The sequence below is a fragment of the Periophthalmus magnuspinnatus genome, chromosome 4 (assembly GCF_009829125.3).
Source record: "Periophthalmus magnuspinnatus isolate fPerMag1 chromosome 4, fPerMag1.2.pri, whole genome shotgun sequence".
NCBI lineage: Eukaryota > Metazoa > Chordata > Actinopteri > Gobiiformes > Gobiidae > Periophthalmus > Periophthalmus magnuspinnatus.
In genome coordinates this window covers 33,977,125-34,003,818 of record NC_047129.1, presented here as the reverse complement: position 1 = coordinate 34,003,818, position 26,694 = coordinate 33,977,125, and the positions used below count along the sequence as shown (strand labels likewise).

General features: G+C 44.3%; 4 protein-coding genes across 4 annotated transcripts in view; 3 read left to right on the top strand and 1 right to left on the bottom strand.

The window, feature by feature from the left end:
* LOC117369947 (zinc-binding protein A33-like) overlaps positions 1-14,842 on the top strand; it is a 31,713-nt gene extending 16,871 nt beyond the window's left edge. The window contains exon 2 of the mRNA XM_033965288.2: positions 14,830-14,842. The gene's annotated coding sequence lies outside the window, so the exon portion shown is untranslated. The remainder of the gene's footprint in view (positions 1-14,829) is intronic.
* On the top strand, positions 1,232-4,544 carry c4h19orf25 (chromosome 4 C19orf25 homolog). Its single transcript, XM_033965887.2, has 3 exons — positions 1,232-1,418; positions 2,055-2,227; positions 3,557-4,544. The coding sequence occupies exons 2-3, from the start codon at positions 2,086-2,088 to the stop codon at positions 3,757-3,759; spliced, it is 345 nt and encodes a 114-aa protein (XP_033821778.1). The 5' UTR covers positions 1,232-1,418; positions 2,055-2,085; the 3' UTR covers positions 3,760-4,544.
* apc2 (APC regulator of WNT signaling pathway 2) overlaps positions 9,526-26,694 on the bottom strand; it is a 32,625-nt gene continuing 15,456 nt past the window's right edge. Inside the window, exons 7-14 of the mRNA XM_033965878.2 lie at positions 21,943-22,032; positions 20,362-20,544; positions 19,997-20,198; positions 18,571-18,669; positions 17,945-18,084; positions 17,048-17,242; positions 15,585-15,799; positions 9,526-15,226 (exon numbers count right to left, since the gene is read on the bottom strand). Coding sequence (XP_033821769.1) covers positions 9,841-15,226; positions 15,585-15,799; positions 17,048-17,242; positions 17,945-18,084; positions 18,571-18,669; positions 19,997-20,198; positions 20,362-20,544; positions 21,943-22,032 — 6,510 coding nt within the window. The 3' untranslated portion in view covers positions 9,526-9,840. The remainder of the gene's footprint in view (positions 15,227-15,584; positions 15,800-17,047; positions 17,243-17,944; positions 18,085-18,570; positions 18,670-19,996; positions 20,199-20,361; positions 20,545-21,942; positions 22,033-26,694) is intronic.
* LOC129456175 (zinc-binding protein A33-like) lies at positions 23,770-25,973 on the top strand. Its single transcript, XM_055221201.1, has 2 exons — positions 23,770-25,668; positions 25,747-25,973. The coding sequence occupies exon 1, from the start codon at positions 23,818-23,820 to the stop codon at positions 25,219-25,221; it is 1,404 nt and encodes a 467-aa protein (XP_055077176.1). The 5' UTR covers positions 23,770-23,817; the 3' UTR covers positions 25,222-25,668; positions 25,747-25,973.

Genomic DNA, 26,694 nt, shown 5'->3' with positions numbered 1-26,694 from the left:
CTCACTCTCTCCTGCACGCTCCTCCACCCACATCCACCCACCTCCACCCACCTCCACCCCTCTACACCAGCAGAACAATCCTCCAGCTCTTGACTCTTGACCAAGTCCAGTCTCATTTTTATTGTCATATTTAACACATATTTGCTGAAATACAGAGAAAGTTCAGTGTAAACTTAAGGATGAGACTCGTGGAAACTGCAGTGAACGAAACGACCAGAACCAGACACAAAATCAGACACAAAATCAGACACAAAATCAGACACAAAATCAGACACAAAATCAGACACTTTTCAATCACAAATCTGAGTAAAACTTGAACCTCACGACTCCTCACGCAGAAGTCACGTTTCAGGAGCTTGTCCTTTCAAAAGACTTGTATGTGGTTGTGTCAGTCCCGCAGACTGCAGCAGAGACGCAGAGTGACAGCGCCACCTGCAGGCCCAGAGAGACACTTCAGTCTGATGGACAGAGTCTTTTACAGTTTTTAGAAGATTTCAGACTAGATTTTCATTCATTGTTTTATGTTTAACTGATTCTGCCTGAACATTTTCTCTTTATGAAACTGATCAACATTTAAAATAAACATCCAGGTGTAGTAATAGTACTTATAATTTTACAGGATGAGAAAATACAGAGAAAAAAAATAATAAAAACTAAAAGTGCCATTAAACTCTAGAATAGTCATGTATTTTAAATAGGTCAGTATTTCTTTTTTGTGTGAGATTTTTATTTATTTATTTATTACATGTCTTTGTTCATCTGTGTTTCTTTGTTAATTTATAAAATATGTGAATAAATCACATTTGTACAGTTCTAAAGTTTTTATTTTTTACAGCACAAATTACAGTCAATAGCATTTTAAATTACATAATAAAATAAAAGGAGATGAATGAATAATTAAAGTATTAAAAATAATAACGGTAAAAAGACCTAAAAAAAAAAAAAAAAAAAAGCTTGTAAAATAAATGTATGCAGATGTGAAAGTATGAAAAAATAAGAAAAAATATGAAAAAATAAGATGACTTAAGGCTAATTTTGGGGTTTATAGAACAATAAAAATTATTATTATTATTATTTATTTATTTATTTATTTATTTATTTATTTATTTATTTATTTATTTATTTATTTATTTTTTTTTTAATGTATTTATTTGAATATTGATTTATTTTAAATGTTTGAATATTTATTTTATTAGAACGTACAGCCCCTTTGCGTGATGACGTAGGTGACGCGGCCGGGCTGTCACGTGGGGCTGACGTACGCTTGTCCAGCTCATCTCCGTCTGCGGTTTGTTTTACCCAGAATTTCTCATAAAAAATCCACCAAACTCGCCATGTTCGCGGCTCTAAACTCACAGGAGACACTTTGAAGACGTCGCACAGAGGATCACGTGTTTGTTAAAGCGTCATAACGGCAGGTAAAAGCGGGAAAACCACTGTAAACACGGTGCTAGCTTACACCGAACCGATGTCGCTTTGCTTTTTTGTAAAATCTCACGCATTTTTAAGAGTTTTTAAGTGTAACGTGCGCGAAACATGTTTATAAGTGATTATTTTGACTGTTTAACACGTTAACACTAATTCGGCTTTAATAACATTTAAATTACGGTTATTGTCAATGATTTAGGACGTAGTTTATAAGTCAATACTATAAGAAAACACATTAACACAGAAGTGGGTAGGAGTTGATTGACTGTGCAAACTTTTTAAAATAATCTGTGGTTCTGTGACGCCAAACTTTGATTAATACTACTAAATATTGTAGAGTACAGTGTAACAGTACTGTACACTCAGTCTTATTGAGTTAAAGTTGTGGCTCCTCTTCCTCTTGTGAGTCTAAAGTGACATTGTGTTTCTTGCAGCTCCTTCAGACGTGATTTAGTTTGGCTCATTTTTGTGTCTCAACAGATTTTGTGCATTATTTCATGTTTTATCCTCATAATTACAAATCAGATGTTACGTCCCAACAATTATCTTTACTTGACTTTGCTGTCTACGCACCTGTTTAAATCTCTTATCTTGTTTATTAATATTAACCTGTTTTTATCTTCTAGTTCCCTGGTTTTGTCCACACCTGAGACAATAATGAACTTGGGCTCCAAAGGGAAGAAGCGCGTGGTGCTGCCCAGTCGCCCTGAGCCTCCGACGGTGGAGCAGATCCTGGAGGACGTGGGCAGCTCCGCGTCTGACGATCCTCTGTTCGGGCTGCAGGACATCAGCGAGACGGGTAACGTCACAAACTGGAACATTGGCCATTTAACGCACACTGTTGTGTCCTTGACTCATTTCCTCCACATTGCCTGAGTATAAGTTCAAGTTTATTTATATAGCACACTTGAAACAATAAATGTGTGCGTGATTCGTTGTCCTACTACTCAGGATCAGGCTCGAACATCTAAAAGCAGCAGTTAATAAGTTGCAGCGGTGCCAGACGCTGTGGTCAAAGCCTGATCTGACCTCATCTGGTCTGATCTCAGAGGCTAAGCAGGGTACAGCCTGGATCGTGCGCCTTAAAGAGTGGCAGCATGTAGAGGGAATGGAAAACGCACAAAACTGTAATGTGACTTTGAACGTCTGGAAACTCGTCCTATCAATTGTCTGTGGATTTGAATAATTTTACTAGAAATTTGTAAAAGTAAATTTTAGATGATGAAATGTGTCCACATCAGTCTAGTTAATTTGTAATGTTCTGTTTAACTGTGAAAACCCGCACAGAATTGATTTTTTAAAATTGGTTTGGACTGTAGGAAACATACTGTGTTGGACTTGGGGACATTTATTGTGTTTTACTGCTGATCTCAATGATGAACTGATAGTTTTCTAATGTAATCATACTGAAATGTGTATTTTAATGGAAAGAGGCAGGAGCTAAATCTGATACAAATCATCTTTTCTTTTGTAAGGTTAATGAATTTGTACACAGTCCCGAATAAATAAATAAAAGAGCTACTGCAGACTAATGCATTGGAGAGACGCTGGTCACTATTGGTAAATTACTGCAGCGTCTGAATAGTTTTGAATTAACTCTGGTAAATCCACACTGATCTTTGTTTTTTATACAGATTGATATGAGTCTGGTCACGTCCTCTGTTGCATCTCAAGCCCGGTCAGACGTGATCGTCCAATCAGATCCGTTTTTATTCAGTGACACGTGTGAAACAAAGAAGCTCATTGGTCACCTGTGATTTACAAATAAATCACATTTCTCTCCCCTCAGATGAACAGAGTTGTGTCGCTCATTGATTCAGCAGAAATCCGCCATGTTTTTCAGCCCCTTGTGATATTTCTTTTCTTTATTTTTTCCGACGTTTACTAACCGTGCCTGTCCCTGATTGGCTAAACCACCTGTCAATCACAACCATTTGAAAACAAGGAGATTTATCAGTGTCCAGACTCACATCTTCTTAAAGTAGTGAAGAACTTTGGACCAACTGAAACGTCCCCGAGGTTTGACCATAGTCTGTTTATATAAATGTCCACTGCTTCATTCAGTCTGTGGATTTGACGTCACAACCCTGAGCGCCGTTAGCTAACGCGCTTTATGTTGTTTTGGCAGGGTTGAGTGCGTCATCGGGCGACGGCGAGGTGGAGCTGAAGTTTGAGCAGTGCAGACGCTTCATGGAGTTGAACCATCGGCTGACGGAGGCTCGTGAACAGCTGAAGGAGCAGAGGGAGGAGCTGCAGAGGTCAGGAGAGAGTCTGCAGACGAACATCCAGGAGGTCAAAACCAGGATGCTAACGCAAGAACAACACGGCTAACACTAAACCCTCATGCTCTGGTCCACTGCTCCTGAGAGGTTTAACCCAGAGACGCTGGAGCCACGGGTCAAATGCAGGTTTAACCCAGAGACACTGAAGCACGGGTCAAATGCAGAGGATGCAACTTTACAAATTTTGATGTTTTACACTAAAGACAAACCGTTTTCCGAGCCTTAAAGAGTCTGATCTTTGTCCTAATGTTGTTTCCTCGTCATAAACAGACCTGGAGTTGTGTTTTTGTTTTGTTTCATTCTCACATGTTTAACTCACAAACCTGCAGATTTACGCTGAGTTCTTCTCTCAAACTGAAAACACTCTGTTCCACCTTGTGATGTCATCGTGTGGCGATACAGGAAGTGCTCCACTGTGTTTTTAAACTCCACACACCTTCAATTATAGAATCATTTGGATCATTTCAGTCCTGGAGTTGTCTCTTATCTCGACTGAACTAAAGGTAAAAGGAGCTGTTCACTTGAAAACTACCACTTGATGACATCACAAGGTGGAACAGAGCGTTTTGAGGTTTGGAGATGTGACAGACTAATAATAAAGTGCGACTCAAACATGTGTGAATGAAACAAAACACAACTCCAGGTCTGTGTTTGAGGAGGAAACGACTTAAATCTACATGTTTTATTTAACACAGGACCAAGGATCAATGAAGTATTATATCTTCATCTTAAGATATGAAATTCTTGAGATTCAGTTTGTGCAGCTGTTTTTTTTTTTATCACTTTGAAACTCATGGACTGAAACTGAAACTCGTCTCAATAAAAGACACATTTAAATAAAACACGATACACTTTATTTGATGAAAACATTGAATATGACACAGATTTGTCGCGTTTCCTATTTCACACCCACCACACTCCACCCTCCAGACTCCGCCCACCACACTCCACCCTCCAGACTCCGCCCACCACACTCCACCGTCCAGACTCCACCCACCACACTCCACCGTCCAGACTCCACCCACCACACTCCACCGTCCAGATTCCCACATCAGACTCCGCCCACCACACTCCCCTGGCTGTGGCCTTGTTCAGTCTCTGAAAGTTTCATCTATAAATTTTCACTTAAACACAAATGAAAATGGGAGTCTCAGAATTTTTTTTTGTAAAGTTTGAAATATTTTTATGATTTGGACAGAGTGAACAAGGCGTCGCAGCGTTCTCCTCCAGAGCTTAAGCTTCAACTCCACAAAATCCACCCGATCTTCTACACAGGTTTTACATCTTAAAGCTGCCATCTGCGAGTTTATTTTAATACGTTTTTTCACCAGTAGATGGCGGATGTGAAACCTGTGCTCGCCCTCCCCTCACCTGGCCCCTCCTCCTCTCACCTGGCCCCTCCCCCTTTCCTCACCTGGCTCCTCCCGCCTGCCCTGGCTCCTCTCCCTCTTCTCACCTGGCTCCTCAGTTGGCCCTTCTCCTCACCTGGCTCCTCCCCCTTCCTCACCTGGCTCCTCCCTCCTCCTCTCACCTGGCTCCTCCCTCCTCCTCTCACCTGGCTCCTCCCTCCTCCTCTCACCTACCAGATGGCAGCTTTAAGGAGCAGTTAAATCCAAGATGGCGTCGTGTCATTATAGTCTAAGTTTGATACTGTGATGATTTTAAATGTCAGGCCATTTTATTCATTTGTTTAAACACTTTTTAAAAACACTCACACAGTTAAATGTTTCTGAATCTGCTGCATCTAATTTAAACATTTTACATTTTTAAAAACTTCACGGGAAACTCGAGCGACAAGTCGACTTTGGGTTTAGTTTTTAATCCTTGGTTTCTGTTCCAATTTAACTAAACGACACTTAAAGAGGAGGTATTTACTTCTGTGGGGCATTAAAGAGGAGGTATTTACTTCTGTGGGGTATTAAAGAGGAGGTATTTACTTCTGTGGGGTATTAAAGAGGAGGTATTTTACTTCTGTGGGGCATTAAAGAGGAGGTATTTTACTTCTGTGGAGCATTAAAGAGGAGGTATTTACTTCTGTGGGGTATTAAAGAGGAGGTATTTACTTCTGTGGGGCGACGTCGGCTCGTGGGCGGAGCCTCGTACAGAACCTTACAGCTAACCGTAAGAAGGGTTCGAATAGGGCCTGGGAGAGATCTCTAGATGACTCAAACACGCACGGATGACATTTAAAACCCCTTCAGACGTGTTTTTGACGAGGGAACAGCGTAATACCCCCTCTTTAAGTTTATCTTCGTCATTTTTATGGGAGTTAATATCAGAATTTAAAGTTCTGACGGTTTTTACGGGGAACACGTTTGGACCGGTCGGCTCGTCCGTTTCCCGCGCCGTCACGTTCTGGATGTGACGACGGTCGATTACAGTCTTGAGTTAAAATATCACCCACTGTGTTCACTACTTTTACAGAACGTTTAGCAGAGTTTACATCGGTGGAGTTTTAAGTCTCGGAAAAAACAAAACAAACGTTTCAGATCCTGGTCAAATCACAGCAAATACTTGAAACACGACGGTCAAAGGTTTGGACGCACCTGCTCGGATAAACGGAACAAAGAAATACAGCTCTAAACTCGACTACAGACGTTTTATTTTGAAAAGTCTCGTCTTTGTTTTGTGGAGCTCAGACCCTCGTCCTTCTCTCCAACAGGAAAAGCAAAAGGGTCAAGGACGTTTTCACAAATCTAAAACTAATTCTGACTTATTTTGAGTTCATTTTCAGTTTATTTTGTTGGGTACTAAGTCTGGGACGGTAGTGAAATGTAGTGTCACGATTATCACGGCTGAAATAATTGTGATTAATAATAATAATCACGATAATTATAGTTTAAAATGATCTGGATGTGAATCATTATTTTAATCTTATTCATAAGTTCCATGTTTAAAGAGCTGTTTTACTCTTGTACTTTGTCATCAGTGAAAACAAATACGATCTAGTGGAGAATATTCTGGATGAACAGGGCCGTCCACTGACATTTAGGGGCCCGGGGCCAGAAGTCTCACATGGGGCCCCCTCCCAATGCAAATGAATAGGGAGAGTCCAGTTCTGGGCCCCTAAACCCTTTGCTTCCCCTCTGTTTGATTCCTTCATTTATCTGTTGATACTTCGCAGTGACATGACGCTGGGGGTGTTCTACATGCATGCATGTGGTAGAATGTTCAGCAGTTACCATGGTGACACAATGCGTACTTAAGAAACGCTGTCAAAGAAACAGAGCAGAGCTTCAGACAGAGCAGTGCCTACAGTTAGCATCAGTCCCCCCAGTGTTGATCATCATCTGCAAAGTATCAGTCATAGAAATACAGAATAAGACGTGTGTCCAAACCTTTGAGCCGTCGTGTACAAACTTAAATCTGCTCTGAAACCTCCTCTGAGACACCTCCTCTCTGAGACCTCCCCTCTGAGACACCTCCTCTCTGAGACCTCCCTCCTGAGGCCTCCTCTGAGACCTCCCCTCAGATACCTCCTCTGAGGCCTCCCCTCAGATACCTCCTCTGAGACCTCCCTCCTGAGACCTCCCTCCTGAGACCTCCTCTGAGGCCTCCTCTGAGACCTCCCCTCAGATACCTCCTCTGAGACCTCCCTCCTGAGACCTCCTCTCTGAGACCTCCTCTGAGACCTCCCCTCAGACCTCCCCTCAGACCTCCTCTGAGACCTCCCTCCTGAGGCCTCCTCTGAGACCTCCCCTCAGATACCTCCTCTGAGACCTCCCTCCTGAGACCTCCCCTCAGAGACCTCCCCTCAGACCTCCTCTGAGACCTCCCTCCTGAGACCTCCCTCCTGAGGCCTCCCCTCAGACCTCCCCTCAGACCTCCCCTCAGAGACCTCCCCTCAGACCTCCTCTGAGGCCTCCTCAGACCTCCTCTGAGACCTCCCCTCAGACCTCCCCTCAGAGACCTCCCCTCAGACCTCCTCAGGCCTCCTCAGAGCCGTAGGCTGCTGCACATCACAGGAGTAAAGGCTGATACATCACATGCCGATAATAATTTGTGATATTTACAACGAGACAAAGTGGAAACTATTGGGAAACATGTTTTTTTGAATTTTAGATTTTGTGTTGCAGTTTCAAACCAGCAGAAACGTTTAGACCCAAAGCTTTTGTTCATCTGCCTTTGACATGAACACGGCTGATTTTGAATAATAATTGTTTTGAAATATAAGAATTGTGGACATTAAACTGTGGTATTTCAACATTTAAAAACCTGTGGAACAAAGGACATCAAATATTCCAACCAGGTTCTGGATCAGTCTGGAAAAGCATCTGGAGGGTCCTGGTTTAGTCCTGGTCCAGTCCTGGTTTAGTCCTGGTTTAGTCCTGGTCCAGTCCTTGTTCAGGTCTGGTTTAGTCCTGGTTCAGTCCTGGTTTAGTCCTGGTTTAGTCCTGCTTTAGCCCTGGTTTAGCCCTGGTTTAGTCCTGGTTTAGTCCTGGTCCAGTCCTTGTTCAGGTCTGGTATAGTCCTGGTTTAGTCCTGGTCCAGTCCTTGTTCAGGTCTGGTTTAGTCCTGGCTCTGTCTGTACTTGGTTATGGTTTAATTTTATTTTATTCTGGTGTCGTCCTGGTTCAGTTCTGATAGAGCTTCCTGTTTTGATCCTGGTACAGTCGGGCTTTGTTGTATAGTCCTCTTTTCATCCTGGTTTAGTCCTGGTTTAGTCCTGGCTTAGTCCTGGTTTAGTCCTGGTTTATTCCTGGTTTAGTCCTGGCTTAGTCCTGGTTTAGTCCTGGCTTAGTCCTGGTTTAGTCCTGGTTTAGTCCTGGTTTAGTCCTGGCTTAGTCCTGGCTTAGTCCTGGTTCAGTCCTGGTTTAGACCTGGTTTAGTCCTGGTTTAGTCCTGTTTAGTCCTGCTTTAGTCCTGGCTTAGTCCTGGTTTAGTCCTGGTTTAGTCCTGGTTTAGACCTGGTTTAGTCCTGCTTTAGTCCTGGTTTAGTCCTGGTTCAGTCCTGGTTTATTCCTGGTTTAGTCCTGGCTTAGTCCTGGTTTAATCCTGGTTTAGACCTGGTTTAAGATGCCACTCAGACCCACAGATTTCTTGGGGGTGAAAATAGTGAAAAACATTTTGTATTTCCATCTGAAGCTGAGAATTCCTCCCGTTTCTGCTGGACTTGAAGGCGGCGCTGGAAGCTAACGGTTAAATAGAGTAGATACTGGTTACACGGAGAGAACGGAGAGATAAATGTCCAGAGCGTCAACGTCTTTGTGTAAAAATACAACAGTCTCTTTGAGTCCTTCCACTTCGGTCCAACACTGTTCATTGTCTTGTTGGTTTTGCATATTATTACGTTATGACACTGCAAAGTTAAAATGGCGTAAATTCAAAACTTGTCGTCTTGTTTTGAGCAGTTTTGACGAGTTTACTTCATTCACTTTTACACTTTTTAGACTTTTGTGGTAACGGTTTCAATTTGTTTTGTGATAATTAAAAGAGTCTCATCTGACATGTTCAAATGCTTTGCTTGGAATGTTCCACGGTATTGCTTTAAATGTCACTATGGAGACGAGCAGGAAACGCCACCAGGCCAAGTTACAGGTCAGATCTATGGAGAGGTGAGCCTACGCACAGTAAGAATGCATGGTTTTTCAAGGATTTTTTGAGCGATAAAATGGATCAAAAGCGAGTTTAATGCCAACCGGTGGAATTTTCTAGGCAAAGCGGTAACATCTCTATGGAGACAAGCAGTTACATAGTGCATCTTTTAAATGTTCGGCTCAATAATAAGAAAAAAAACAACGTAAAACAATTCAAATGACTGAAACCAGGCAAAACATATCACATAAACTTGTCAAAATTACTCAAAATCAAGATTCGATTCTGAATTCAAGTGATTTTAACTTCAAGCCGTGCAGTGATGAGCGTGAAATCATTGTCTTAGGCTGTACGTTTCACTACGTTTCTACCAAGCGATGGCTAAATCTACAAATACAAAAAAAGGTACAAAAAACCGATGCATTCGCTGTGTTTCCGAAGTGCATCTTCTGTAAAGTTCATAAAGCATACATCCAACTGTGTATGTAGACTGGAAGCTAGAACACGTGACAGTTTCAGAACGGGAAAGCGGGGAAATGGGTGAAATATCTGAGGTATAGGGAGCAGCAGTCGTTTTTTGTGCTCATTTAAAGTCCTACGATTCCGTCTTCTCCTCGGTTTTCTCGCTGATTGTTTCATGTACCGCGATCGGACTCGGGACGTAGTTAAACGGCGTCACTCTGGCGGATTTGCTCGGAGATCCTTGCCGAAAATGCACCACTCCTTGCGTTTGCGGACCTTCAAAATCCCCGTCGTTCTTGTTGAATTTATCTTCCGAGTTTTTGGGAGTTTTGTCGACCATCGGCGAAGTGCACGAGTTGGTTTTGTGACCGTTGTGACCGTCGTCTTCCGTTTGCACAGTGGCGTCGCTCATTTTCCTCGATTCCAGTAAAATCGTCGGTAGCTTCCCCGGTAGACCTCCGAGCGTTGGGAGCTTCGCCTTTTCCTCGATGGGGGAAGGCACCAGCGGTAAAGCGTTTTCGGGCAGCGTGCTTTTCAAAATCTGCGGCACGTCTTCGTCGCGAATCCGCCGCCACGTAACTCTGCCGTCGTTTTTACGCGATTTGCTTCCTTTCTTTTTAGTATCATCGCGTTCGCTCTTGGCTCGACCGCTGGAGTCGGAGGAGGAGGACCGCAGTGAGGATCGGCTGGTGACACGGCTCAGGAGGTTAATACTCGGAGATGAAGCGTGTCTTTTAAACGTGTCAGTTTCTTGTTGTTGTTTTGCGCGATTGTTGTTCACTCGGTTTGAGGTGTTGCGTTGCACCGCTCGGCCTGGACTTTCAGAGCTGGTTCTTCGCGCTGGACGTCTTGTCGCGACATCTCTTTCGCTTGAAATCGCTCGAGAATTCACTGGTTTCCTCTCAATTGTTGCGTTTTGTTTCGGGACTTGCGGCTCTTTGGGTGGAGCTTGGTTAGTCTTCGTCTGAACTCTTTTCGGAGGCTGCACTGCCACTTTTAGCTCCTGGCATCGCGATGAGCAGAGGAACACGGCGGTCGCTGGTACGGCCCTCCGAGGGGAGCCATTTTGAGAACCAGGGGTGTTCCTACCAGATCCGTCTCGCCTTATTCCCGTTTTTGAATCTTTGATAAACGTTAGCTGCCTCATGAACCCATTTCTGTCTGATTCTCCGCTGCTGGAATGGCCCGATGTCATCCTCATCAGATCAAACCGATTGGGAGGCCTCCTTGTGCTCATTTGATTATTATTATTATTATTCTGTCTTATTGTCTGATTGGTCACCAGTGGAGAAAGTGGGCGTGGCTGCCTTCCTGCTGTCATGAATGGAATACGAACAGGTGATTTTTGCGTTTTGGGCGGTGGCGACTTTTCATTTTGGTTCATGACAGGAGAGCGCCCCCTTCTTTCTGGCGGGCTCGTGGCGGGAGGACTAATGCTGGGCGACGAGTTCTTCTTTTGAATCGGTTTATTCGTCTGAATTGGTGACGTGATCTTTTTCTGTGGTGTTTTGGAGGGCGTGGAGCTCGAGGAAGATCCGGAAGAGGAACTTTTCGGAATTCTTGGCGGTGGAGTTGAGCTCCGTTTCGGCAATGACCACTCCGTATCCTGAGGTCTACCCAGTCTGTGTAAACTTTTAGACCGGTGCTGAGCTAGTTCTGGGTTTTTGGGTGCGTCTGATTCGTTTTTCCTTGGAGGTGGTATTTGCGATGGGGGATCTTCCTTTTTGGGCGTATAGATCACGGTTCTGCCTCGGAACACCACCGGGAGATTCGCCACCGGTTTACGTTGAGCGAAATCAAGTGGTTTGTTTGGCTTCTTTTCTTTCGCAAATTTCCTTTCTTTGGGCGTGAAACTCGACGTGGACATAAACGAAAGCACCGACTCTGTTTCCTCTGACGACGGCTCTTGCGATTTCGACGCTTGGAGCCCCGTCACAACCGAATTCGCTCCTTCCTGTATCGCCCTCCATTCCACGCTGTTCAAATCGGATTCTTTGTCCCAAGCCATATCGTCACTGTCTAGCTCCTCGTCAATGCTCCACACATCCACGGACCTCTGCTTCTGCTTCTCCGCCTTCTTCTTCCTGGCGGACATTTTGCGCCGCTGCTTTGGCATAGCGGAGGTGATGCATCTTTGCAGCAAATCGTCCTCCGAATCCAAACTGACAGAACTGGGTGAGCTCTGTTCCTCGTACGGGCTGTGTATTAGCATTGACTTATTGTGCTGACTCATGCTTTTGTTGTGTCTATTTTTAAACCACACTTGCTGTGCTTTGGCTTTGTGGTCATCAAACTCTGCGTCGCTAAGAGAGCTAAGCGATGAGCTGAGAGAGTAGCATCCAACTGACTCGTCTTTGATAAGGTTCTGTTTAATCCGATGAAAACCTCTCGCTTTTTGGGAATTTTCAATGCGTCCGATATTGGTCATACTCTTAGACAGCGTGTTCCTACTCGCTTCCCTCAACTGTTTTCTCGTTGGTCGCTTTGCTAGTTCTTTGTCGTCGTAAAAGCTGTTACTATCCTCAGAGGAATTTCGTTTATGGTGGTATGTGCGTTCACTTTGGCAGTGCAAATTCAAATTACTTTCAGAGTTGTGTTTGATAACAGGAAGTTCCATCTTTCGAACTTGCATTTTTCTTTGCTGAATCGGCGACAGGTTGCGTTGGCTAGCCACTCTATCTGCTACCTCTTTACTTTGCATCAGAACCCTTTGCGTTGGCACCACATGTTTGCTCATTCTCGTAAGCTGTATGTCGGGTTGGTAAGTCGGCCTGTTTGGTTTATGAAAATGCGAGAAAATTCTTAAGTCTTCGATTCGTTTTGCATCATCGTCCATGGGTTCTTGCTTCAGACCTTTAGCCGTGCACTCTTTGGCGCCTCTCTCTTTCACAGAATACTGCAGAGTTTCGTCGCTGAGTGAAGTCGTGCTTGAGAAATTCACAGCCGTGTTTTCAGCCGAATCGGAATCTTCACATTTGTCTTTTTGCGGCATTACAATGCGTCTCCCGTGATAGATTTGTGTTTTTCCGTTTGACAGCATGTAAACAGGAAGTTGCATCTGTTTTCTCATCTGCGGGTTGAGCATGTGCGGTGGAACGGTCATCAGAGAGGGTCTTAACTTTCTAAACCTGGATGGCATTGCTGAGTTGATGCATTCTTTTAATATTTCGATATCGTCGTCTGAGTTTCCTTCACTGTATCGCTCATTTTGTCCTGGGTCATCATCTTCGTAGCAAACGTTTTTATCATTTTGTTGAAGTAGTGGCGTTAGCTTTAGCTCCACGTCTTTCTGAATGTAGTGTTCATGCAACGGTAAAGCGCTCAAACTTGAAGCGCATGAGAAGTTTTCGGTCGGTTTCTCCACGGTGAAGTAAATCATTGCATCGAGATCTGAAGGGTTAAATCTTTCTTTCGAATCTGTGATCTCCATAAACTTTCTTATGCTAGTTTCCCATTGACCCATCGGCTGCATTTCGGGCACGTTTTGCTCACCGTAACATGGCGTCTTGCTGCGACTTGGAGGCATAGTTTGGCCAGGACTGTCTGGTAAATCGCTCGGGCTTATTGTACCATCAATCATCTCACTGCAAGGATCGCTCTGAATTGAACTTGCGATGGAGGGAGATTCAAAACTACCCAAAGAACTCACAGAACTGCATCTGCTCATCACCAGCGGAGTCTCGTGGATGTAATTTTCAGACGAACTCGATGGAGACCTATCCTCGAGTATTGTATTTTGTGCACTACGAAGGAACACTTTCTCCCTTTTCGCTGGACACGGAATCGCGATCGGAACAGTTTCTTTGCTTGAAAACGTTTTGGAATCGGTCACAAGCAGTTGGCTGTCACTCAAATCCTCTAAAGTCGCATCTTCGTCTTCTCTTTTGACAACCTCTCCATCTTCAACTTCAATTATTTCCAATGACGAGTCGCTGTCTAGTTCATTTTCGCTTTGTACGTCCAGCGCTCCTACGCCATCCCCTTCTCCGGACGAAAGGGAGGACAGCGAACTACAACGTGAGAAGCAAATGGGCGTGTTCTCAACAGAGTATTTCTGAACCGTCTCCATTGGGCCTATCGTTGGACTTCTGGTGGACGTCATTGGGGAGAACTTGGTCATACTACCCCCTGTCATGGCCGTTGGCACCCAGGCTTGTCTGCGCATGGCTTGAGCCGCTTGTACGTTTATGGTAGTTTTTGCAACGCCAAATTTAGCCACACTTTGGATCAGCGGGACTTGTTGATACGATGGGGACAGCTTTATGGAGGTCATGCTAACGTCTGAGGACATTTTCGTTGATGCGCTGACTGGAGTTTGAACTGGCTGCTCTTGGTTTTTCTCTGCTTCTGTTAAATTAAAATCTTGTGTTTTTATCTCTTCGTTTCCCATTGTATCTCTCTCTGGGATTTCTTGTTCGGTTGTTTCATTTTGAACAGCATTGATTACGTTTAGCAGCTGATCATGCGCTAACTTCAGATCGAGTTGGTTGGGTCTTTGCTGTTGAATTACCACAGGCCTTGGCACCGATTGAATCTGGTCTTTACTTCCACAATATCCATCGCTGCTACCGCTGTTCAGACTGTCCGTGGAGACGCTCGAATGCGCTGCTTTGAGTCGTAAAAGCGCATGTGCACGGCTTAAGCGATCCCTTTGCACCAAACTGCTCGTATCTGAAAAACGACACGGAGAACATGACATTGCTCTGCCTTCGTTTAACTCATCCATGCTGTAGGGCCAGTCTGCGAGGTGATCCTCAGAGCTCAGACTCAGACTATCCTCTGACGACGTATGCATGGTGATGTCATCTACCAATCTGTCAATTTTTGCGACCGTATTCGTGATTTTCTTTGCTAACTTCTCCGCCGCGGCTGACACGTCGTCTTCTGCGGGAGCGATTTGGCGTATTTTTTGTGGCGGTTCCATATCTCTCTCTGGCTTGTTGTTTTGCTTTTGCGCTTGGTTTTGGATCAGATTTGAATTGGAAAGGAACATTGACAGCATTGAGAAGCTCCCTGTCTCCAAACTGCTGGACATATTCGGCCCTTCGTCGTCGTCGAAACAGCCTGAATCGGAAGCGTAGTCCTTAGCGAGACTCTCAATGTGCCGTAGCGGTTTGTTAAGGGTTAAATGTTTCGGACTTTGCTTTTCAATCGTATCAAAAGTCTCCGCTAAGTGTTTCGCGTCAAGTTCGGCCTCCAAAGCTTTCTGTTTCCTCATGTAAAGAGACGGCATACACGATCCGGGCGACACCACGGCGGTATCCTTGTATTTGAGCGGTCGGTTGGTGAGTAGGTTCCTCAGAGCTGCAGCGCTGCCCATCGCGATCATCTTGTGCTTGGAGTGGATGAGGTTTCGGAGCATGCTGACCGCGCCCATGTCCCAGAGCAGCTCTTGGTCTTTGGGGCTGCGAGCGGAGAGGTTCCAGAGTGTTCCGCATGCGTTTCCGACAATGGTCAGGCTGTGAGAGCGCAGGTGCTGGAGCAGAGTCTGCAGGCAGCTGTGGTCACGAAGGACTTGTCTGCGGAGAGAGGAGAGACTGTAAGTAAAACTCCCATGTATTTGTTTGCCATATAGAAACCTAATTATATTTACATCAAGACATCAGAGGTATAATACTCCCTACAATGGAAGCAGAGCCAGACTGGACTGCGCTAGACTAGAATGGACAACACTATCAAAGTGTCTTGAGGGTTCAAGTCTCCAACGTCGTGCCTCGTCTTACAACTTTCGGGCTACTACAGTTTATCCTACAACAATCTATCTAAAGTTTTGTGTTCGTCTAATTATTACGCCTATTTCTTTTTATTTTAGTGACGATTCCCTGCAGCTGTAACATCGTACGTCCTCCTCGCGTATGTCTGCGTTCAGTCTCTGACCTGTAGTCCTCCCTCGTGGCGATGAGGCTGGACACGTTGCGCAGTATCCCTCCTCCGCTCTCGATGATGGCCAGAGAGTTGGTCTGACAGCGATACGTCAGAGTGCTCACCAGGAACCCCAGAGCTCCTTCCACCGAGCAGATGGCGGCTTTGTTATCGATGCTGTGAGCCGACAGGTTCCACAGCGCGCTCAGCAAACTCTTCAGGGTCGACTCCTGGAAAGACAACGATCAGCGGAGATGAAGTTAGCGCGAAATGACTTAAAATGAAAGACTTGACACTATGATCTGCCTCACGATAATCCAAAAAGTAACAGATTTTGCGGCGTGAGAAAGAGAAATTAACTAAAATATTTGAATTTTTTTTTTCTGTACTATTTAGACAAAGTATTGGCTTGTGTTGTATGAAAAACAACAACTTTCAAGTCAAAAAATATTCTGCCATGGTCCAGTTTGTCTGAAATAAACTGTTATGTATTTGTTCAGAACGTCCTCATGTAGCGAAAGTTGGTGTTTTTAACGTGAAACTCGGCTGAAGTCGTGTTTAGGTGACGTTGGCCCACATAAATCTGTAAGTCTGATTTTTTATTTGAATATTTAGTGTAACACGCAATACGATTTACTTAAGATAATTTAAGTTAATGTGTGAATACAATTTAGTCTCTGAAACAGTTGAAGAAAAGTAGAGGAAAAAAAACGTTAGCATACAGCATTTAAGCTAGCGGACCTTTATTATGCTAATTAACTAAAAGATTTACCTCTTTGTTTACTGTACATTGAATTACATGTCTACAGTGCTGTATTTGTTGTTTAATTTATTTCTTAATGATAAAACTATTAGTTCAAGCAGTGTCTGTTTGTCACGGCTTTACAAAAATTAATACCAACGGTGATTATAAAACAGTGTCCACCAGCAGCTGACCACAACTGAAGGATGAAACGTTTTTACTCTAAAACTTTTGTCCAGTCGACGGAAGTGAATTTTTCTTTTGTTATGGTGATTAAAGTTTATCTAAAGCAAAACCGTTTCACTGTTACCGAGCGTCTAGTGATGACAGAACGTACTCCTTATTTAGAGCCATAAGAACTTACGGAGAACATAATAGCAATAATATATTAACGGCCAGGGCAAAAAGACTCTCCTGGGACCAAGTCTCAAGTCAAGTCCATGTCAAGTCCTACGGTTTGGTCACAAATTAAGAACTGGGGAGGAGCATGTTACAAATTGTTCCTGTAAAATCACACAGAGAAGAAGAATCAGAAGGTCTCATGCCACATATCTCCTCGTCTTAGTCCATTTTTATCAAGATAAGTCTTAAGTCTGACTCGAGTCCAAACACAAATGTGCAACTCCACACATCTGACAACAACCCACATTAAAACAAACACCGATATAAAAATACTACATGGTTCTTTTTTTAATCTACCAGTTGAATCCATGACTTGAAGCAGACGTGTTTGTACCTTCGTGGCCTGCAGCGCGCAGGTCATGAGGGCCGACACACAGCGGATGTCTCGGAGCACACGTTTGCTGCTGATGTCCGCTCGCCACGAGAGGTTTCTGAGCACAGACGACACGACCTGGTGCAGCTCCTCACTGTCTGAGCCCAGCTGAGCCACCAGAGCCTGAAGACAGCTCCTACGAGAACACAGCGTCGCCTGGAACAAGGAGAAACAGGTGTGTAACGTTAGCTTAAACTGCTATAACTGCTAACACATAACATCTTTAGGTCACCGTCTTTTGTTGTTTAGAAAATGTTATATGAGCTGAAATCAACATATACATTTTTAAATATGTATTTTTTTGTCCTCCCCCCTCACAACACACTCTGCATCGCACTAATGAAACTACTGCACATCACACCAGGTTTGTGAAGTCATAGTGTACAGTTTTGTATCATGTTTTTTGTTTATTTATGGAGAATTGTGGGAGCATGGGTCATGTAGGCTTGTGGGCGGAGCCTCGTACAACTAACTGTAAGAAGGGTTTGAAAAGGGCCTGGGAGAGATCACTAGATTACTCAAACATGCATGGACGACATTTAAAACCTCTTCAGACGTGTTTTTCGTGAGGAAACTATCATAATATGGGAAAATGCTAAAAAAAAAGTTGTATATTATCCTCAGCCTCAATTATGATTTTAAAGTTTTAATGTTTAATTTGTCAAAAATCTGTTGAAGAACGTGAACGTGAAGAAGCTTCGAGGTGAGCGGGTCTGCTGAGCGTCACAGAAAGTTACAGAATTTAATATTTACAAGAACAGAGTTACAAACGTTTGTATTTGGACGTAAACTCTCTTGTGTTACGGTGACATTTTGCCGTGCCAGGACGTTAGAAAAGTACTTGGGTCGAGTCAGTACCTTGTTGACGACGTCTCCGAAGGTGAGGTTGGTTAGCGTCATCCCTGCGTAGCGTCTCAGAGCCATGTTTATCGGGTCGTTCTGTGTCCCGTACATCTCGTTCTCCAGGTGGATCAGGTCCGCCACCACCTGCAGTCCGCCTGAGAGAACGACAAGAGAACGACGAGAGAACGTGTGAGGAACCAACAGCTGATCCTGAGCGCGACACGTCCAAAATACAAAATACAACAAACAACAAACAAAACCGTGACCATGTGCACACTTTGAGAAATAAAAACAAGAGGTTGCAATATTTTGAACTCAAACCTCAAACCTCTGTCACAGTTTGACAACAATTGAATAAGGGAAAAGTTTATGAACAGGCAATGTTTCCCAACCAGAGGTACAGGGACCCATTGGGGTAACTGCGCACTCAAAATGAAGCCACTCGAGGCTAGCAGTTTTAGCGGCTAATTTGCAACTGGAAATCCTGAGTGTGCACCTCAAGAGCCAATCAGGAGCAGGGTTGTTGAAGGTACACGCCCCTTCTCACTGATTTAGCAGCAGTTACAGACAGAGGACAGGTTATGTCCATCTATATTTACAGTCTACGGGTGAAATAAATAAAGTCAAATTGCGTGTTTTACCCAGTTCGTTCATGGCGCGACGATACTCTTCCTCGAACGACAGCTTCATGATGGCACAGACGGCCTGGCAGATCTGTGGGTCCACGGGCTCCGGAACATCTGATGAGAACATGAAAAGATGAGCAACAAAACAGGAACATCTGACCAACGAGAACAAGAACAGGTGAGCAACAAAACAAGAACATCTGACCAACGAGAACAAGAACAGGTGAGCAACAAAACAGGAACATCTGACCAACGAGAACAGGAACAGGTGAGCAACAAAACAAGAACATCTGACCAATGAAAACAAGAACAGGTGAGCAACAAAACGGGAACATCTGACCAACGAGAACAAGAACAGGTGAGCAACAAAACAAGAACATCTGACCAACAAGAACAAGAACAGGTGAGCAACAAAACAAGAACATCTGACCAACAAGAACAGGTGAGCAACAAAACAAGAACATCTGACCAATGAGAACAAGAACAGGTGAGCAACAAAACAGGAACATCTGACCAACGAGAACAAGAACAGGTGAGCAACAAAACAAGAACATCTGACCAACGAGAACAAGAACAGGTGAGCAACAAAACGGAAACATCTGACCAACGAGAACAGGTGAGCAACAAAACAAGAACATCTGAGCATGTTTACAGTTATGTTTATAGTTTGCTAACAGTTCACTTTAGCTTGTACCTTGTCCTTGATGTCAGATTCGTTGCTCTATATTTGAGGGTAAACGTCTAAACACGTGTAATATTTTCCTGTCGGTTTCTTACCCTGTGCAGTTGAACGCCTCTCCTAGTCTGCCCCTAATCTACATCAGACTGAGCTGTTACATGCAGAGTATCCGAGTACGTGCAGGCCTCTCCAGATGTGCTACTGTGATCTTTGAGATTCAATTCACAATATCTCAGTCGTAGTTTCCGGGTTTACAGTTTTTTGATAAATCGGGTTAAAGGTCCTTATCTTTTCATCATTAAAAACATACCTGGAATTGTGTTTTGTTTCATGCACACCTGTTTAAGTGACAAGTATGTCTGTCAAAATGCTCTGTTCCACCTTGTGATGTCATGAAGTGGTAGTTTTCAAGTAAACAGCTCCTTGAGACTGGCAGATTTGGGGCTCAGTGTTTTCTGTTTGAGAGAAGAACTCAGCCGAAATATGAAGGATACGTGAGTTAAACATGTGTGAATGAAACAAAACACAGCTCCAGGTCTGTTTGTGACGAGGAAACAATGTTCTAACGTGGCTTAAAGCGCTCGAGACTTGGGTTTGCGTAGTGAAGGACCTTTAAATTGACTTAACAAAATATCGTAAACCCGGCAACTACAGCTGAGATGTTGTGGATTATAACAGAAAATAGCGTAATGTGGGCCAGTTGTCCATTTTTTTTTCCGTTTGTGTAAACATAGTGACAGTTGATCTTCTGTGGCGTCTGACCTGTGCAGAGGGTTGCCCCGGGAGACGGCGTGTGGGCGTGGCTCTCGATCCAGTCCCAGCCGGTCTCGCAGTACGTCCGCACCTGCTCCAGCACCTGCAGGACCCTCATCTCCCTGCGGCCCTGCCCCTCGTCGCTCTGGGAGAAGATGATGTTATGAAGAGCGGCGCCGGCTCTGGAGCGCGCCTCTCTGCTACAGGACGCCTGCAGGGACAAAAAGGACTCAGTTTTACAGATACTTACACCGATGTGACGATGGACTGTGCGTTGTCACGACACTAAAATTCCCCAAAGTGACCAAAAGCACGTTAAAAATATAATTAAAGCCACAGAATGCGTCATGTGTGTTCTTTAAAGCGTCCCTCACCTTGTCCGCGGTCTTGGCCTCGGTCTGGGACTCGTGCAGGATCTGGACTAACAGAGGGACGCAGCCGGACTTCCTCATGGCCACGCAGCTGTCCTGAGAGCTGGACAGAGCCAACAGAGTGCGGGACATCTCCTCTTTGTCCCGATTCGCCAACATGGAAAGGAGCCAGAAGACCATCTCCATCTGAGGAACAACAAAGCCATTCAGCGCTGAGGGACAATACTCAGACGAGATCTTAAAGGGACAATACTCAGACGAGATCTTAAAGGGACAATACTCAGACGAGATCTTAAAGGGACAATACTCAGACGAGATCTTAAAGGGACAATACTCAGACGAGATCTTAAAGGGACAATACTCAGACGAGATCTTAAAGGGACAATACTCAGACGAGATCTTAAAGGGACAATACTCAGACGAGATCTTAAAGGGACAATATTGAGATGAGATCTTAAAGGGACAATACTCAGACGAGATCTTAAAGGGACAATACTCAGACGAGATCTTAAAGGGACAATACTCAGACGAGATCTTAAAGGGACAATACTCAGACGAGATCTTAAAGGGACAATACTCAGACGAGATCTTAAAGGGACAATACTCAGACGAGATCTTAAAGGGACAATATTGAGATGAGATCTTAAAGGGACAATACTCAGACGAGAACTTAAAGGGACAATACTCAGACGAGATCTTAAAGGGACAATATTGAGATGAGATCTTAAAGGGACAATACTCAGACGAGATCTTAAAGGGACAATACTCAGACGAGATCTTAAAGGGACAATACTCAGACGAGATCTTAAAGGGACAATACTCAGACGAGATCTTAAAGGGACAATACTCAGACGAGATCTTAAAGGGACAATATTGAGATGAGATCTTAAAAGGACAATACTCAGAGATCTTAAAGTGCACATGAGGTGTTTTTCTAGTTCTGACTTGGTTTGGTGGACTAGTACCTGTGTTAGTGTTTAGTATCGATACCTGTGACCAATGACCGTATCGACTCATGGTTTAATATACGATACATGAAACAGTCATTTTAAAGCCTTAATATTTATCGTTTCTTGAGTCAGTCACTATTTATCAGTACCTTTTCTTTGTTCACGTGGGGAAGTCTTGGTTGTTTTTCCAGGATGAGATTTGAGCTTTAGAGGAATCGTTAAGTCCTTTTTATGACTCATTGTACATTCAAACTAACGACTTTCATTCTGCTGTTTATTTATTGCAGTTGATTTATTTGAACTAGTTTGACCTTATTCAGCCGTGCCCACTTTTTCCGTAAATCCGTTCCGTAAATGCGACTGAACTTTCAGTTATGTGGGATTCTCGTTCATTTCAACTGAGAATTTGGGAAAAGTTTTACCACTAAAATATTATATGAGGTAGAGCTGATATGTGTCAAATGTGTTTATGTGCAACAAGTCAACACCTTCACTGATTCTCTGAGGCTTTAAAACGGCTCTGTCCCGATAGAACTTATTTACTGCCAATATCAATCCATTGCAAAATAATGCAACTTGAACAGCCATGGCATTTGTCACTCTCCGTCAGTGAAACATGAGTGGACTTCTGTACCTTGCTTCCTCCATCAGGGGCCTCAGCTGCTGCCGCTGTAGAGCTGCTGTTCTCCGGTTCACCAGCAGGAGGCCTCTCTGCTCCCGACAACTGCACACACACAAAAAGATCTACATTCACATATGTTCAACCTGATACATTTGGTTAGTGACAAGACTTAAGGAATCTGTTAGAGCCAGTGTTACAACAGAAATCTGCAACACTATGTCCCCTGTTAATGTGTTTGGCAAAACAAAAAAAAGAATGGGGGGGAAAGAATCCAGGAATCACATTGTCTGATTTTTAAAGAATTTATTTGCAAATTACGGTGGAAAATAAATATATGGTCAATAACAAAAGTTCATCTCATACTTTGTTATATTCCCTTTGTTGCAGTGACAGGTCGTTTTCTGTCTCCAGAGGTTTTCACTGTTGCTGTAGTTTGGTCCATTCCTCCTGCAGATCTCCTCTAGAGCAGTGATGTTTTGGACAACATGGACTTTCAACTCCCTCCAAAGATTTTCTATGGGGTTGAGATCTGGAGACTGGGCCACTCCAGGACCTTGAAATGCTTCTTACGAAGCCTCTCCTTCGTTGCCCGGGCGATGTGTTTGGGATCATTGTCACGCTGAAAGACCCAGCCACGTTTCATCTTCAATGTCTTCGCTGATGGAAGGAGGTTTTCACTCACGATACATGGCCCCGTTCATTCTTTCCTTTACATGAATCGTCCTGGTCCCTTTGCAGAAAAACAGCCCCAAAGCATGATGTTTCCACCCCCATGATTCACAGTAGGTCTGGTGTTCTCTGGATGCATCTCAGCATTCTCTCTCCTCCAAACACGACAAGTTGAGTTTTTACCAAACTGTTGTATTTTGGTTTGATCTGACCCTGTGACATTGTCCCAATCCTCTTCTGGATCATCCAAATGCTTCTGTCAAACTTCAGACGGGCCTGGACATGTCCCGTCTTAAGCAGGAGACACGTCTGACACTGCAGGATTTGAGTCCCTGGTGGTGTAGTGTGTTACTGATGGTGCCTTTGTTACTTTGGTCCCAGCTCTCTGCAGGTCATTCACTAGGTTGCCCCGTGTGGTTCTGGGGGTTTTGCTCATTGTTCTTGTGTCATTTTGACCCCACAGGGTGAGGTCTCACGTGGAGCCCCAGATCGAGGGAGATTATCAGTGTCTTGTCTTCTATTTTCTAATACTTGCTCCACAGTTGATTTGTTGACTCCAGCTCTTACCTGTTGCAGATTGAGTGTTCGGGGCCTGGTGTCTACAGTTTTGTTTGTGGTTCCTTTGCTCTTTGGTCTTGTCCATAGTGGAGTTTGAGTCTGACTGTTTGAGGTTGTGTCTTTTATTCTGATAACGAGTTCAAACAGGGACCATTAAAACAGGGGACGAGTGGAGGACAGAGGAGCCTCTGAAAGAAGAAGTTACAGGTCAGAGACACAGATCTTTGTTTGTAGGAGACAAATACTTATTTTACCAAGGAATTTACCTATTAATTCATTAAAAATCCTACAGTGTGATTTCCTGGATTCTTTCATTCTGTCTCATCGTTGAAGTGAAACTATGATGAAAATTACAGGCGTCTCGTCTTTTTAAGATCAGAACTTGGACAATTGGTGACTGACTAAAGTTTTTTGCCCCACTGTAAATCTATGTATATCTTCTGGATTTGCTGAATGTAAGTGTGGGCATCCTGGAGTGGATAGAGTACTATGTGGCTGAATGTAAAATGGAGCAACAGCGCCCTCTGCTGCTGCTGATGTGCCTCTCCGGTGTGAGTGACGAATGACTCATTTACAGTAAAGTGAAAGTATTCAGTCAGTGTTTGTCAGGACGTCGGACACAGAGGACACAGCTGTGTGAGTCTGAAGACTTTGGTCCAAATGGAGAAGATCTCTGCAATGAAGGACTTTCTGACTTGTCCTGTTTGTCTGGACACCTTTAAAGAGCCAGTGTCCCTGACCTGTCACCACAGCTTCTGCTCCAAGTGTCTGTACAGCTATTGGAACAAGAACAGCACCAGGAACTGCCCCATGTGTCGCAGGAAGTCCTCGAAAGAACATCTAGAAGTGAACTTTGCTCTGAAGGAACTGATTGTGTGCTTTTCACAGAAGGAGGAGGCTCCAGGAGGAGAGAGGCCCGTGATGTGCACCTCACACCCAGAGCAGACGCCTCTGTTCTGCCTGGATGAGAGCCACTTTCTGTGCTCTGTCTGTGAGTTTTCTCTTCACTTGGGGCATAAGGTGGTGACTGTGGACTCAGGCGTGAGTGAAAAGAAGGGAAGGCTGTGCTCGCAGCAGCAGTCTCTGTTCCAGAAGAGAGATCAGGTCTTAGACAAACAGACACAGTGTGAACAAATACAGGAGCTGGCACATGCGCAGGTGGAGGCCTGTGAACGTCACATCAAGGCGGAGTTTGAGCTGTTACACCGGTTCCTCCAACAGGAGGAGGAGTCTGCACTCAGAGCTCTGAGACAGGAGCAGAGCAGACAGACCCAGACCATAGAAGCACAGATGGTGCAGATCAGGGAGGAGCTGTGTACTGTGGAGCAGAACCTCCTGACTGTGGAAGATCTGCTGAAGAAACAGAACATGGACTTCCTCACACAGTACAGAGACACTCACAAAGACAGACAGACTCTGCTCTCACAGCCCAGCCCACAGCTCAGACCAGGACTCCTGATAAACCAGCCCAAAGTCCTGGCCAACGTGGCCTTCAACGCCTGGAAGAAGATGAGAGCCCTGGTGCAGTACAGTCCAGTCATTCTGGACCCAAACACTGCAAACAGGTGGCTCTATGTGTCTGAGGATCTGAGGGGGGTGAGACATGGAGAAACTGAAGAACAACAGGTCCCTGATAATCCAGAGAGATTCTGTAAATACAGAGAGGTCCAGGGCAGTGAGGGCTTCAGCTCTGGCTCTCACCAGTGGGACGTGGAGGTGGGGGACCATCCAGACTGGATCATTGGTTTGGCCAAAGAGTCTGTTGACAAGAAGGAAGACAGAGAGGCCACTCCAGAAAATGGACTGTGGTGTTTAATGCTTGACGATGGAGAATATTCTGATGTTGATGGTAAAACTCTTGTCCTGAAGAGGAGCCCTCAGAGGATCCGAGTGCGACTGAACTGTGATGAAGGGACAGTGTCTTTGTTTGACGCTGGAGACATGTCTCTGATCTGCTCTCACAAGGACAGATTCAAAGAGAAAATGTTCCCGTATTTCTGTGTTGGTGAATCTGGTGACGCTGAAACCAAAGAGATTAAAGTATGTTCCAGTGAAGGTCTTTAAAGGGCCTGTTATTTTTGAGGTTTACTTTGTTTTAGGGTTTGTTTTCCCTCATCCATCAGGTTATTGGAGAACTATTCATTTTAAAAGTTCATATCATTCAATGTGTTTTTAACACACTGCTCCTCAATGTTTGACTCGTTTACACAAACTGAAAATACTTCATTTTTAAATCTCCTCTAGTCCATGGATGAGACATGAGTTATCTCTGTTTCAGCTGAAGCCAGTCCCTCCAAACAGCACTTCATTTGTTTATCTATGTCATGATGCCTGTTTTTCCTGTCCTCCTGTGCTGTGTTCCCTCCTCCCTCACCTGTCTGTCTCCGGAGCTGGGCGGAGTCCTGCTCCTCCTGCGCGCACCTGCAGCCCATCTACACAATCAACACCACCTGCTGTGGATAAGAGGAGCGAGGACCAGACACTCGGCGCCGGAACGTCCGCGTGTCACACGTGAATATTTCTGCTCGACTTTGTATCTTGGTATTTTTGTAAAACCCCTGTCTGATTGGAATTTTGGCTTTTCTACAGACCTCCGCCCGAGACCCAGCTCCGGACCTCCCCGCACCTGCACTTCTACCTTGGTATGGTCTCACGTTACCCACGTCGTGCACTTGTGTGTTCCCCTGCTCACAGATCCGCACCCACGCTCCCCAGCTTCTGAACTACGCTGTGAAGCACCTCGTTCCCCGGCCTTGTGGATTATTGAACTGTGATCACTATGTACACACTTCTGTGAATAAAGACATCGTTTAACCCTTCATGAGTCGTGCACTTTTGGTCCCTCCGTCTTGCTGGTTACGACAATCTGCTGTTGTGGTGATGCTCACGGTGTAGAGACAGAACAGTGATTATCTGTAAATCGCTGTGTGGATATAGAATAATCCAGTCTCTCTGTGGACATAGAATAATCCAGTCTCTCTGTGGATATAGAATAATCCAGTCTCTTTGTGGACATAGAATAATCCAGTCTCTCTGTGGATATAGAATAATCCAGTCTCTCTGTGGATATAGAATAATCCAGTCTCTCTGTGGATATAGAATAATCCAGTCTCTGTGGACATAGAATAATCCAGTCTCTGTGGGTATAGAATAATCCAGTCTCTGTGTGGACATAGAATAATCCAGTCTCTCTGTGGATATAGAATAATCCAGTCTCTGTGGATATAGAATAATCCAGTCTCTGTGGATATAGAATAATCCAGTCTCTCTGTGGATATAGAATAATCCAGTCTCTGCGGATATAGAATAATCCAGTCTCTCTGTGGATATAGAATAATCCAGTCTCTCTGTGGATATAGAATAATCCAGTCTCTCTGTGGATATAGAATAATCCAGTCTCTCTGTGGATATAGAATAATCCAGTCTCTCTGTGGATATAGAATAATCCAGTCTCTCTGTGGATATAGAATAATCCAGTCTCTCTGTGGATATAGAATAATCCAGTCTCTGTGGATATAGAATAATCCAGTCTCTCTG

Bases quoted from the DNA above. Each gene is read 5' to 3' on its own strand.
- c4h19orf25 (XM_033965887.2), top strand. From the start codon at position 2,086: ATGAACTTGGGCTCCAAAGGGAAGAAGCGCGTGGTGCTGCCCAGTCGC. The intron at 2,228-3,556 runs GTAACGTCACAA...TTGTTTTGGCAG, and splicing joins GCAGGACATCAGCGAGACGG to GGTTGAGTGCGTCATCGGGC.
- LOC129456175 (XM_055221201.1), top strand. From the start codon at position 23,818: ATGGAGAAGATCTCTGCAATGAAGGACTTTCTGACTTGTCCTGTTTGT.